This window comes from Dromiciops gliroides, chromosome 1, assembly GCF_019393635.1.
Source record: "Dromiciops gliroides isolate mDroGli1 chromosome 1, mDroGli1.pri, whole genome shotgun sequence".
NCBI lineage: Eukaryota > Metazoa > Chordata > Mammalia > Microbiotheria > Microbiotheriidae > Dromiciops > Dromiciops gliroides.
The window spans coordinates 333,726,529-333,739,405 of NC_057861.1; the positions used below are offsets into that span (position 1 = coordinate 333,726,529).

Consider the following 12,877-nt stretch of genomic DNA (forward strand, 5'->3'; position numbering starts at 1 on the left):
ATGAGGTGACATGACATGACTTGCCCCAAGTCACATAGGTCGTAAATAGTTGAGTTGTTATTCCAACCCAAAATTCTCACACTTAGGTTGGAGAAATCACCTTAACAAGTACGAGATGAGGGAAACATAGCTAAACTGCAGTTTATATTATATATTCTATCAGGGATTTCTTTTGAGAGATTAAATAAATTTAAAATTCCTAATAATTTGGGCTATTCAAAAGTGGAATGAACTTCTTTAGGAGCTGGTGATTTCCCCTGGTCTTTACCAAACAATGCTAGATAACTACTTGTTTGGTGTGTTGTAGCAGAGATTCTTTTCCCAGTGTGGGTTGGACTGGATGAACAATGATGCCCTTTCTGACTCTGAACATTTGTGATTTCTCCCAGTCCCAGATCAAAAGTTAAGAAGGCAGAGCAGCTAGGTGGCACAGTGGATAGAACACCGTCCCTGGAGTCAGGAGTACCTGAGTTCAAATCCAGCCTCAGACACTTAACACTAGCTGTGTGACCCTGGGCAAGTCACTTAACCCCAACTGCCTCACTAAAAAAAAAAAAACCAAAAAAACAAGAAAAAAAAAAACCAACAAAAGTTAAGAAGGCTTCCATGATTTCCCCCCTACCACAAGAGGAATTTCTCCTTTTAATACTCAAAGTTCTTTCTTTATATCTCTATTATATGCACTTATTGCATTGTTTTGTACTGGCTATTTACATGTATCAGTTATCTACCCTTCTTTACTGTAAGATACTGGGAGTAAAAAAAAAGTCATATTTTTCTCTATCTCCCTCAGTGTCTAGCACATAGTAGTTGATAAATGTTTACTGAATTTGCATTTAGTTATACTCAGTGCATTTGGTATTAAATTTCCAATTAATATGAAAGGATTCTTAACTTTTTGTCAAGAGGTTAGGAAGCTAGAGGGGGGAAAGGGAAGGCATAAAGGGATAGGATTTGGAACTTGAAACTTTAAAAAATTAAACAAAATTAAAAATGGTTTTTACATGTAATTGGGGAAAATAAAATATTATTTAAAAAAGAAACAAAAGAGGGTGCAGCTAGGTGGTGCAGTGGATAAAGCACTGGCCCTGGATTCAGGAGGACCTGAGTTTAAATCTGGCCTCAGACACTTGACACTGACTAGCTGTGTGACCGTGGGCAAGTCACTTAACCCTCATTGCCCTGCCAAATAAAACAAAAAGAAACACCCCAAAACAAAAAGAAACAAAAGAGGTGGGGGAAAGAGGCTTAAGGATGACAAAGATGAAGTATGAGGGACCACTTTTAAATGCAGCTCAATTATTAATAAACTTTGGGAGGTGGGGATTGGGGGAGGGTAGTGTGGTCTTAGTTAAACTGGTCCATGGCTAAAGTGTAAAGAGAAGGCCTCAGAGAGAAGGGTAGAATAATCTCAACTTTTTCTAAAACTCAAAAATGAAAATTCTGGCCTTAAGACATTCTGGTTTTTTCTCCCTCAAACTTCAAGCTCAGAATCCTGGGTCCTATCCTTAAGCTACTGCAGAATAGGGGGCAAGTAAGGGCAAAGTCATCCAAATCCTGGATACTCCTCCACTCAGCCTTCACGGGGAACTTCTGATTTTTTCTTCCTTAAACTCTTCCATCTTCATTCATCACCCCCAGCCTCTACTGTTGCCTTGACTTTCCTTAGAGGCAACTAGGTGGTGCAGAGGATCGACTGCTGGACATGGAGTCAGCAAGACCTGAGTTCAAATATAGCTTCAGATATTTACTAGCTGTGTGACCCTGGGCATGTCACTTAATCCTATTTGCTTCAGTTTCCCCAAGTAAAATGGAGATAATAACACCACCTACCTACCAGAATTATTATGAGGAGCAAAGGAAATAATACTTGTAGTTAACACAGTGCCTGGAGCACAGCAGGTACATAATAAATATTTCCTTCCTTCCTCCCCCTTCCCCTTCTCCCCTTCCTTCTTTCCTTTCTTCACTCCTTCATAAAGAAGAAACAGAAATATTGGCTGCGTTCTTTGTAGATAACTATATTTTTAAAGCTGGACCACAGAGATTCATGGTTTCAAACCCCACATTTTACACATGAAGAAACTGGTGTGAGAAGTTCAGTGACTTACCCAAATGCACTCAAAGACCTTAGTGAGTTAGTGATAGAGCTGGGACGGGTGCCTACATCTGCCTGCTGGTCCAGTATCATTCCATAACTCTGTGCTGTCTCCTTAAGGATTAGGAAAACTATAAAAGCTCTAACTCGGCAAGTTTTCCTTGTGCTAACCTCAATTTTTCCAGACTAAAAAAGGATCTGCATTTTCTTTTCTGACAGGTACTTAGCACTGTCTCTTTTCTGAAAATCTGGACAGAGAGAGAAGGTCTAGGCCCTAGGAAATGCTAAGAGAGTCTTCTCTATGCTGAAAGATCTGGAAATAACAAGTCCGCGTTTTCCATTATATAATAGGAGCCTTAACATGTGAGCAACAATTGTTCCATTTTCTTAAAATTCTCTCTTTCTTCTGTGGAAAAGTGATCTGCTGGAAGAATCATCACAGGCAACCGGTCACAATAGACCTTAAGTAATTTAGAATGTCTCTTGGCTCAACCAGAACAAAACAACCAGCCCAGGCTGAAAAGACACAACAAAGGAGCCTGACTCAGCCAAGATCCATTGTTCTTCACGGTATGGGTGACTGGTTCTGTGATTTGTAGTTTTTTTTCTTCTTCTTCTTTTTCTTTGATGGCTGCAAACGAGCTGCAAAGACTAAACCTTAAATTGTAGGATGTGTTCATATAAATCAGTTTAGAAAGTAGGAAAATCAGGGGCAGCTAAGTAGCGCAGTGGGTAGAGCACCGGCCCTGGAGTCAGGAGGACCTGAGTTCAAATCTGGCCTCAGACACCTGACACTTACTAGCTGTGTGACCCTGGGCAAGTCACTTAACCCCAATTGCCTCGCCAAAAAAAAAAAGTAGGAAAATCAGAGCTTGGTCCACAGATTAACTCTGGTTTGCTGTTTTTTTTTTGTTGTTTCTTTTTTTTTTTTGTGAGGCAATTGGGGCCAAGTGACTTGCCCAGGGTCACACAGCTAGTAAGTGTTAAGTGTCTGAGGCTGGATTTGAACTCAGGTCCTCCTGAATCCAAGGCCAGTGCTCCATCCACTGTGCCACCTAGCTGCCCTGGTTTGCTGTTTTTTAAAAGCCACTTGAAGATAGGCCTGTAGAGCCTGCTACTGGGGAGTCTGAGCCAGGTAGATCACTTGAACTCAGGAGTTCTGAGTGGCAGTGTGCTAAGCAACAAACCTGGCACCAATCTCTTGACCCCCTTTCCCCACCCACAACCCCCTGAGAAGGAGGGGCCACAAGGCTAGCCAAGAGAGGTGAACCAACTCAGGTTATAAATAGCAGACCAAAGCTCCTATGACGAAAATCAGTTGGATCAGCCATTCAAGAATGGCACTTGCAGCTTGGGTGAAGTAGGGAGACCTACTCTCAGAACAAATAAACAGACAAACAATAATAATGAGAATGAGAAATAATAATAGCTAACATTTATATAGCACTTACTATGTTTTAGACACTGTGCTAAGCACTTGACAATCATGATCTCATTTGGTCCTCACAACTCCCCTGGGAGGTAGGTGCTATAATTATTTTCATTTCACAGATGACAAAACTGAGGCAAAAAAGAATCCCAGGGTCACAAAACTATTAAGTGTCTGAGGACAGATTTGAACTCAAGTCTTCCTGATCCTAGGCCCCGTGCTCTATCCACTGCACTACCCAGACATTTGAAAACTACAGACAAAAAGGCCTGTTAGTTAACCAAGAATCACCACCTGATCACAAGAAATCAGGCCTGTTTTAATTAAACTGTTTGGCCCTTGGTATTCCTGCTTCTCTGCTTGTCCCAAGGCAGACATCTGAAGGTTTGACATATGTTATAACTTAGGTTCAATATTCAATCTTAAAACAAATCACTGAAGTCTGATAAAGGATGTGAAACTGGACTCTTTTTGCAATTTTAAATAGCTTTCAGCATCATGAAATGGAAATCAGAAATAATCTTAACAAGGCAGGATCAGATTATAAAGGGTTTTACTGACAGCTATTTAAAATTGTCCTCTGCAGTTTTATCTATCAAGGATTCTTGTATAATCTCAACATATGCAGGATAGATATATTATCAGCAGAAATATTTTTTGGAAGGAACATATTTTTATTTTTTAATAATGGTTTTATTTCCCCAAATTACATCTAAAAGCAAATTTTAACATTTTTAAAAGTTTTTAAAGTTTTAAATTCCAAATGCTTTTCCTTCCTTTCTGTCCTCCCCTCTCCCTGAGATGGTAAGAAATCTGATATAGGTTATACATATGTGATTATGTAAAACATTTCCATATTAGTCATTTTGCAGCAGAAAACTTTTAAGGCTTCATATTTCTTTACTGAGTCAAAAATTTCTTTTTTTGTGATTAGAAAACAATAGATTTGGTAAGAGCTTGTATTCTTTATATCACAGTGAATTATGTGACTGTGAAGATGCATTTTGCTATTGAGACTCATCTGGAAAAGACTAGCTCACCCCTTATTATACTTTCCATCAAGGATACTCTCCATGCATTAACTATTTTCATACTAATTTTATAGAGATGAAAATGTTGCTACATAGCCCTGTAGTTACTGATGTCTTCTCAGTTGCCTTTTGGAGGGATAATAATACCATCAAATATCCTTTTATTCTTTTGAAACTCTCCCCTCTTTTAGATATCTTAAAAGTTTATGGGGCAGCTAGATGGCGCAGTGGTTAAAGCACCGGCCCTGGACTCAGGAGTACCTGAGTTCAAATCCGGCCTCAGACACTTGACATTTACTAGCTGTGTGACCGTGGGCAAGTCACTTAACCCCCGTTGCCTAAAAAAAAAAAAACAAAAAAAACAAACAAAAAAAAGTTTATACCCAAGTTCCTCAGAAATTGCCCATCTACTCCTGGGTGAGAATGGAAGTTATTTCTTTTCAAAGAAAATGTCCTTAGGTTCATAGTCCATAGGTATCCCTGTTTCCTTTCTCCTAATCAAGGGTTTTCCGCCTTTATTCAGCTTCCCTGACCTGAACTGTCTCCATAAGTTCATTTCATTCTCATTATCTCTAGTTCTGCTTTTAATGATTTTTAATCACCCACCACTACTCAAAAAGCTTTTCAGGTTATTTTCCTAGCCCTTCCATTCCAGATCAATTCATCCTTCATTTTCACTTTTGCTTTCTCTCGGAATCTATGGGTTTATTTTCCTCCCCTAAAACACCTCAGAGCTCTTTACCATTCCATCTCTATGGTTTCATTCATTCATATGCCTTAGTATTTAGGTCTTAACTCTCTTGCAACATAAGATACCATATCCCCTCTAAATATCCTCTTCTCATTGATTCATCCTGGGCAAGTCACTTAACCCTCATTGCCCCAGGCAAAAAACCAACCAAATAAATAAATAAATGTAAATGTTTTTCTGTTGGCCACATATAAAATTTGTGGTTTGTCATTAAAACTGTCCAATTTATTTATGGTATGAGTTTGAAGTATGTTCTCTTCTTCTTCCTCTTCTTCTTTTCTTTTTTTTATGAAGCTGATCTGTAGATTCATTCATTGTATGCTTTGTTATTTGTTTTCAGAAGTTCTGGGCAATTTTCCTGCATTATTTACTCCCTTGCTGAATTTAGCTATTTTTTATTTGTCACATTTTTCGGTGATACCTGTGACCCTTGGATTGGTTCTGTGCATCTTGTCTTCGAGGTCAATCACTGGTGCAGGAAGGTTGAAGGGATAGGAGAATAAGAGATCTTTATCTCTAGACCACAGAATAAGAGTTAGAGTTCAAAAGAATCTCAGAGGTCACCTAGCTTAATCCTCTTAATACATAAAAATTCTAGGACACCGAACCTCTGGTGGTGACTTGACCAAGTTCATACAGATAGTAAAAGACAGAACTAGATTTTGAACTCAGGTCTTCTGATTCTAAGCTCAGTGATCTTTTCACTACACTACAATTAATGGATGTTCTACAAAGCATAGTGGGCAGGGGAAGGTAGACACTGGGGAGTGTAAGAGATGAGTTTAATATGGGAGTTCTAGCTAGCACCCCTGCCATCTTCTCCAGTGGTCCATTCAGTTGATCTCATTCAAAACCTGGGCATCTTGGGGGCCCTTGGAGAGGACATGATAGCCACGAGATCCTGGGGGGAGGCTGCCTGAATGCTGAGGCTGTGGGTGGGTGGGAAGCAGGCCCCCAGCAATGTGGCCATCTGGGGGAAATTATGTCACCCAGTCTAGTGTCTTGAACACAGCTGGAGCTCAATAAACATTTGTTTGTTGATTTGATTTGACTTGAAATGAGCCTGGATAAGAGCCAAAATGCTAAGATACAACATCCTCAATGGGCAAGTCAATGAAAATTTTAAAAATGATAAAATCTTCAGAAATTAAAAAAATTTACTAACATGAACAGGGCTGGCATGATACCACTGGGGGACGCTATGTAAATATTACCCGGGCACCTCATATTTAGTGATGGTTAATTTTGTGTTTCAAACAACTGCTATCACATGTGCACTGCCACACTTTATTTAGGCTCTTTACATTTCAAATCTACAGAATTTTTGTTGCTATGGAAACTCTCCTTTGGATATCATGACTCAATGTCACTTGCTTCCCTAATGCCTTCACTGCCCAGTGGTGGCAGTTGTGTGACTACAGGTTTACTTTGTTGTCTTTCTTGTTAGAAAATATCTGAAAGTGATTTGGGGATTATTTTGATAAATTTGTTCAGTATTTTCTACTTTTTGTAGATAGAGCTTATAGTAAAAAATAATCTTATAATATGACCAAGAAAAGCAGTGGGAGTGGAGGAAGTGAATCCATAGAGGGCAATACTTAATGGTACAATGACTAAGTTCAAGTTATTCCTTTCACACACACACACACACACACACACACACACACAAGCTATTTGGCTCGGGCCAACTCACTCAACCTCTTAGCATTTTGGACATCTTTTAAGATGATAAGTTGTGGAACAGTTGCCAATGAGCATCGATAAAAGGGGGAAGGTTTCCTCATGAGGAGGAATGAAATCCCAAGTCTCTACATTAACACACAAAAACACCAAATAAACACAAGGTTTTTGAAATTATAAAACTGAATTGGTATCTTAACTGGATAAAGAGTCAAAACAAGGAAGTCACATAAGGAAAGAATAAAGTCTAATTAAAACTCACAAGAGCCATCTCAATTTACTGCCATATGACCATACTCTATGGTCATTGACATTTAAACCATCTTTCACTAAAAAAACATACTAATAAATGTTCTAGAGCTTTGCCAAGGTTATGTTCTTTCCAACAACATGGTACAAATGTACTTCTCTGACCATGGAATTTAATTTTTTCTATAATCATTACTAACATATCTTAGCACTATTGAAGTTTGTTCTTTGTGCAAACCATCTGGAATACAATCCATATGGACACTGTGAGATTTAGCAGATTTAACTCACTTTATTAATATCTTTGTGACTGTCCAAGGAGTAACATAAATGGCCTCATTTAGAATATCTTTCAATAGGTAATCCAATGATGATCAGAGAGAGAGAAAGAGCTCTAGATACAGGAGGAAGGGGCAGGCTGATTTGGGAGCTGGCATTTTCTGATTTAGTTTAGGTAGATAGCATGTCTTTCCATATAAGGTAGTCAGCTTTGCCTTCCAAACTCCTATAGCATAAAGATGGGGTGGTGGTGGATGCAGGACAGGTCAGATTTCCATTCTGTAGTCTGGGGAAAAGAGGCCCAACTGGAGTCATTCTGTTCTTTCTTTCCAATTTTGTTGTTCAGTCATTTCAGTCATGTCCGACTCTTTGCGACCTCATTTGGGGTTTTCTTGGCAAGGATACTGGAATAGTTTGCCATTTCCTTCTCCAGTTCATTTCACAGATTAGGAAACTGAGGCAAACAGGGCTAAGTGACTTGCCCAGGGTCACATAGGTAGTGAGTGTCCAAGACCAGATCTGAACTCAGGAAGAGGAGTCTTCCTGACTTCAGGTCCATCCCTCTATACACTATACCACAATACACTAGGTTATTCCCATTCTATCTTCCCATTTTCCCATTTTCCTTGTTCTCCTCTTCTTTTCCTTGGCCCTAAAGACCTGACTCTAAATCAAAGACTTTGGTAGTCCTTTCAATGGCCCTGATGACTCCGTCTATTTGCCATCACTCCACAGCTGGAGGGAGAGGTTAGGGGAGAAGTGGGAAAAATGACTGGCCAGATCTTTACTGATCCCCCTAGTGTACTGCACCCATGTCTGAGCTGAACTGTAGGCAACACAGACGTCTGTTATCAATGGTGATAACTAACGGGCCAAGCACAACTGGGGGCCCTTCTACAAAGAATAACCTTCCCACCCCATGATGCTGAGCCTTAATAGTCAGGGTCCTTGACCCTTTGACAGAGGCAGGATGCCCCCTCCCGAAATAGAGTAGGTCTAAGAAGATGTTGTCGAGGATGCAGCTGTCACTGATCTTGGGACACAGCAGCCACGGCTCAGCCCAGAACTTTAGAGATGATCTAGTCTAGGCCCTTTCATTTTGCAGATAGAGTCACACTTTAAGCAGCCTGTAAGTCAGGCTAGATAGCAACCTTACACCAGGCACCCACATAGCAGGAGAGAATCCCAGCCCTGCTACAGGTGGAAAGCCATACTACGCTTTCACTTAGCAGTCTGGATCTTTTTTCAGAGAATCAGAGACTCTCGGGATAAGAAGGCACTTCACAGACATAATCCAATCTGTGCCTCATTAGGAAGCTCTTCTACATTACCACACAAATGGTCTCCTCTTGTGGACCTCCAGCAATGGGGAATCCATAGATGAAGAAGAGAAGGCTAGTGACAGACCCTTACAATCCCCATTTCCCTTAACAACCTATTGTGAATGTATCTGAGCTCTTCCAGGCTAGGTTGTATTTCAATATGCACTATCTCAAGGGGTGTAATGAGTCCCATATGTCTACTACACACTGTGCAAAGAAGAGCTTCCTTTTATTTGTCTTAGGCTAACCTCCTTTCAAGATAATAAGCTCTGAGACCGTGGTATGTTGGGTCAATCTATAACAAAGAGGAGCTCAAAGATCTTGGATCTTTTTGCTTTTATATACTTCCTATAGGCATTCTTACAATGGGAGGGAGGCTTGTACCTCCCTTAGAGTTTGGCAGGAGCTGCTGCCTTTGTGTCCCCACAGCTCAACGGTCCTGCCTCCCTGATGGGGGTAACACTCAAAAAGGACAACTCTGTTGCAAGTGGCATCCAATAAAATAGTATTCAGTATAAATATTCACTCTAAAGAAGCAAAAGGGTAAAAAATACGAAAAATGGATGTTAATAATTATCCACTTTTCATAGGAGGCAAATTAACCTCTGTAATCTGCTAATTTAGGGGTTCTACATTTTTTTGGTCATGGATTTCTTTGGCCATCTAGTGAAGTCTATATGCCCTTTCTCAGAAGCAAGGCTTTTAATCATTTAAAAATGAAGGAAATATTAAATTTCAGCTGGGGGTTAGTGAAAATAAGTAATTCCCCCCCCTCCAAATTCACAGATCCTCTGAAATTCCATGTTAAAAGACCCCTGACATATAGTGATTTCTTTTAGTAGCCTGGATTCAAATCCTGGTTCTGTTACTAGTTAACTGTGTGACTTAAACAAGTCACTTAACTTCTCTTTGTCTCAGTTTACTTATTTGTAAAATAAGGAAAGGTATTAGGATTAGCTAATTCCTAAAGTACTTTCCATCTCCAAATTTTAGGATGATAATAAAACCTACATTTATATAGTGTTTTTTGTTTGTAAAGTACTTTTTTCTACAATGACCTCTTGAGATGCATAGTGCATTTAATACATGAGAACACTAAGGTTCTCGGAGCTTAAATTCTTTGCTTGTGATTCTACAACCAGTAAGTGTCTAAGGCAGGATTCAAACCCAGGCATCTTTAGTTGCCCCTCACAACCCTATGACATCCAAGTCATGTCCCTTTGGTGGGTTTCAGTAAAATGACTTAGAGGCTAATTTGGTAACTTCAGACCTTGGATTTATCAGGTCCTGTAGGAAGTTATTTAAAGCTTAAGGGATCTTGACCTAAGAGAATAAAAATTGGTTTCCTCATCCCTTTCAATTCATTATTTTGAATTAGTCATTCTTTCAGATAATAATTGTTCATTTCCAGCATCCTCAATTCTTTCTCGCTTGACTGAAGGGTTCCCCAGTGTCTCACTGTGCTGCATAGGTGAGTCTGGGTTTGGGAGGGGATAGGCTAGGAGACCATGGTAGCGAGCTGATGTTTAAACAGCACTTACCATGTTCCAGGCACTGTGCTAAGAGCTTTACAAATAGTATCTCATTTGATCCTCACAACAACACTGGGAGGTAAGTCCTATTATTATTATTCCCATTTTATAAATTTTACTGAGGCAAATGGAGGTTAAGCAACTTTCCCAGAGTCACACAGCTAGTAAGTGTCTGAGGCTGGATCTGAACTCAGGTCTTCCTAATTCCAGGCTGAGTGCTATATCCACTGTGCCACCTACATGTTCCCTAGCTCTGACAGGTCCTATCAAGTACTCTGAAAATACTCTGTTCAGGCCCAGGTATGTCCTGTTACCAAGGACCAGCCTATACGAATCTAGAGAGATTGTTCAATGTGAAAAGGGTAGACATTTGCTGATGAATCTTCTGGCCACTGCAGCTGGGATAGGGAGAACCCACACCAATGAAAAAGTGCATCTTTGTGGCAAGGAGTTTCCTGCCAAGTGGAATTCCTCCCATGTTGCTATAAAATTCTTTAGCTCTTTTAGGGGAAAATACAAGAACTTTTGAATCATTGCTCAGTGATATAGTCTGGTCAGTCCTGGACTCATTTACTAAAAAAAAAAATTAATGAATACCTGATTTCTTTATTTTTCCTAAGAAGTCTTCCGAGTAGGGAAATGAAAATAGGGACACATGATAAAATTATACTTTAAAAAAACAAACTAAGGTAGCTGGATTTAATTCTTAATAGTTATTTTTCATAGAAAGTAGATAGGAATAGGCATGCAATTAACATCTTACCTTCAATGAAATAATCCATATAGTATGTTGGTCAAATAAGAGAGAGAGGGAGGAGACTTAAGAGAGAATTTTTTTCCCTTTGAAAGGTTTTCTCTAAAGAAAATGTCATGGGAGGATTATGGGCCCGGGTTACCCCAACAATTCTCTGGGGGGTTCAAGGAACTTTTTCCTTGAAACCTCAGGGGTTTTCCCTTGAAATCAAGTAGGCCTCTCCTTGAACACAATCAAGGACACACACACTCACCTAATGGAGATAAGCGGCACAGATCGAACTGAGCATGCTCCAGGACCATCACCCTACATTCCAGTCATTCTAAGCATCTGGATGAGGTAATCCAGGAGAAGACCACCTGGAACCTCCCATCAGCAGACTGCTTAGACCCATCAGGACAAAGTTGACACCCACCACCAGATCTCTCACGAGGGATTCTTCCAACCCCAGCGCAATGCGGGAAGACCACCAGCCCCTCACGCAATAAGAGACTATTACCCACCCCCATCTAAACCCTATAAAATGGCACCCCACAAGTCAGCTGGGGGGGGGAAAGCGTTTTGTTCTGGCAAAACCTTCCTCCCGGCCGGTTTCTCTTGTACCCCAATAAACCTGTTCTCTTATTCCTAATTAGGTCTTGTGCGAGAGTGTAATTCTTTACAGAGGAATCCTAAGGACCCACGTGCTTTCTCCTATCAGTTTTCCCCCATATCAGAAAACCACTTAAAATTCTGCCACTCTGTCTTCTAATTTCTTCAATCCTCTCCAGTAATTTCACTGGCAATTTCATTTTTTCTTGGCACCCGGATGAAAGCATTATGAAAGTACTGACATATTTATCATTTACCAACCGTTCTGATTTGGCCTCTTGGTGCGGTGAGAGGGACGACGTGGGTGTTGTAGGTGCGCTTGATCCTGAATAACCTCTTGGAGAAAGATAAGAGCTGTTGCCATAGTTGCTGTATCTGATGATTCCAGGTGCCCAAGCAGAACAGGAAAAGACAGAGAAAGGATATCAGTTAGCAAATGAATGAAGCACCGCAAAGCCACATGGTTCCTATATAGAAGCAAGAGAATGTTTCATTATAGGCCACCTCGACTAGGCCTTGATATATACTGAACCTACATTTTGGCAGGAGACCATGGAGATTTGGTTGTGGAGTAGTACGGCGAAGGGAAAGAGGACACACGGGATCCCTGTAAGAGGGAAGAGCTGCAATATCTCGGATTTAAACCATAAATACTTATGAGGAGAAACCAAGCATGGCTGAAAAAAATGGCACCTGATGGCTTCCTTCAGATGAATTTATAGTTTTCATACCTCCTTTAACTTTTGACTTTCAATTAAGGAACATCTTCCTTAGGGGGCAATGTAAGGAACCTCTAAACCACCAGCCAGGTGGCTCAGTGGATAGAGTGCTGGGCCTGGAGTCACGAGTTCAAATATGACTTCAGATACTTACTAGCTGCGTGATGCTGGACACGTCACTTACCCTTTGCCTACCTCAGTTTCCTCAACTATAAAATGGATTAAAAATGGAGAATTGTTGCATGAGGATCAAATGAGATAATATTTGTAAAAGTGCTTGGCACAGTACCTGGCACATAGTAGGCACTACATAAATGTTTATTCCTTTCCCTTCCCTTTCCTCAGAAACCCAGTTGTCTAAAGCTTAGTATAAACTCCATGACCCAAAATATTCCTTGGTTTAAATTGCTTTATAAAATAAAAAAATACAACCACTGGAAAA

The 12,877-nt window shown here is 40.2% G+C and overlaps 1 protein-coding gene across 5 annotated transcripts in view; it reads right to left on the reverse strand.

The window, feature by feature from the left end:
- The window catches only part of FHOD3 (formin homology 2 domain containing 3), a 712,282-nt gene that overhangs the window by 127,530 nt on the left and 571,875 nt on the right, over positions 1 to 12,877 (reverse strand). For all 5 annotated transcript variants that reach the window (XM_043977896.1, XM_043977898.1, XM_043977897.1 and 2 more), the window contains one exon: positions 11,978 to 12,091. In XM_043977896.1, coding sequence (XP_043833831.1) covers positions 11,978 to 12,091 — 114 coding nt within the window. The remainder of the gene's footprint in view (positions 1 to 11,977; positions 12,092 to 12,877) is intronic.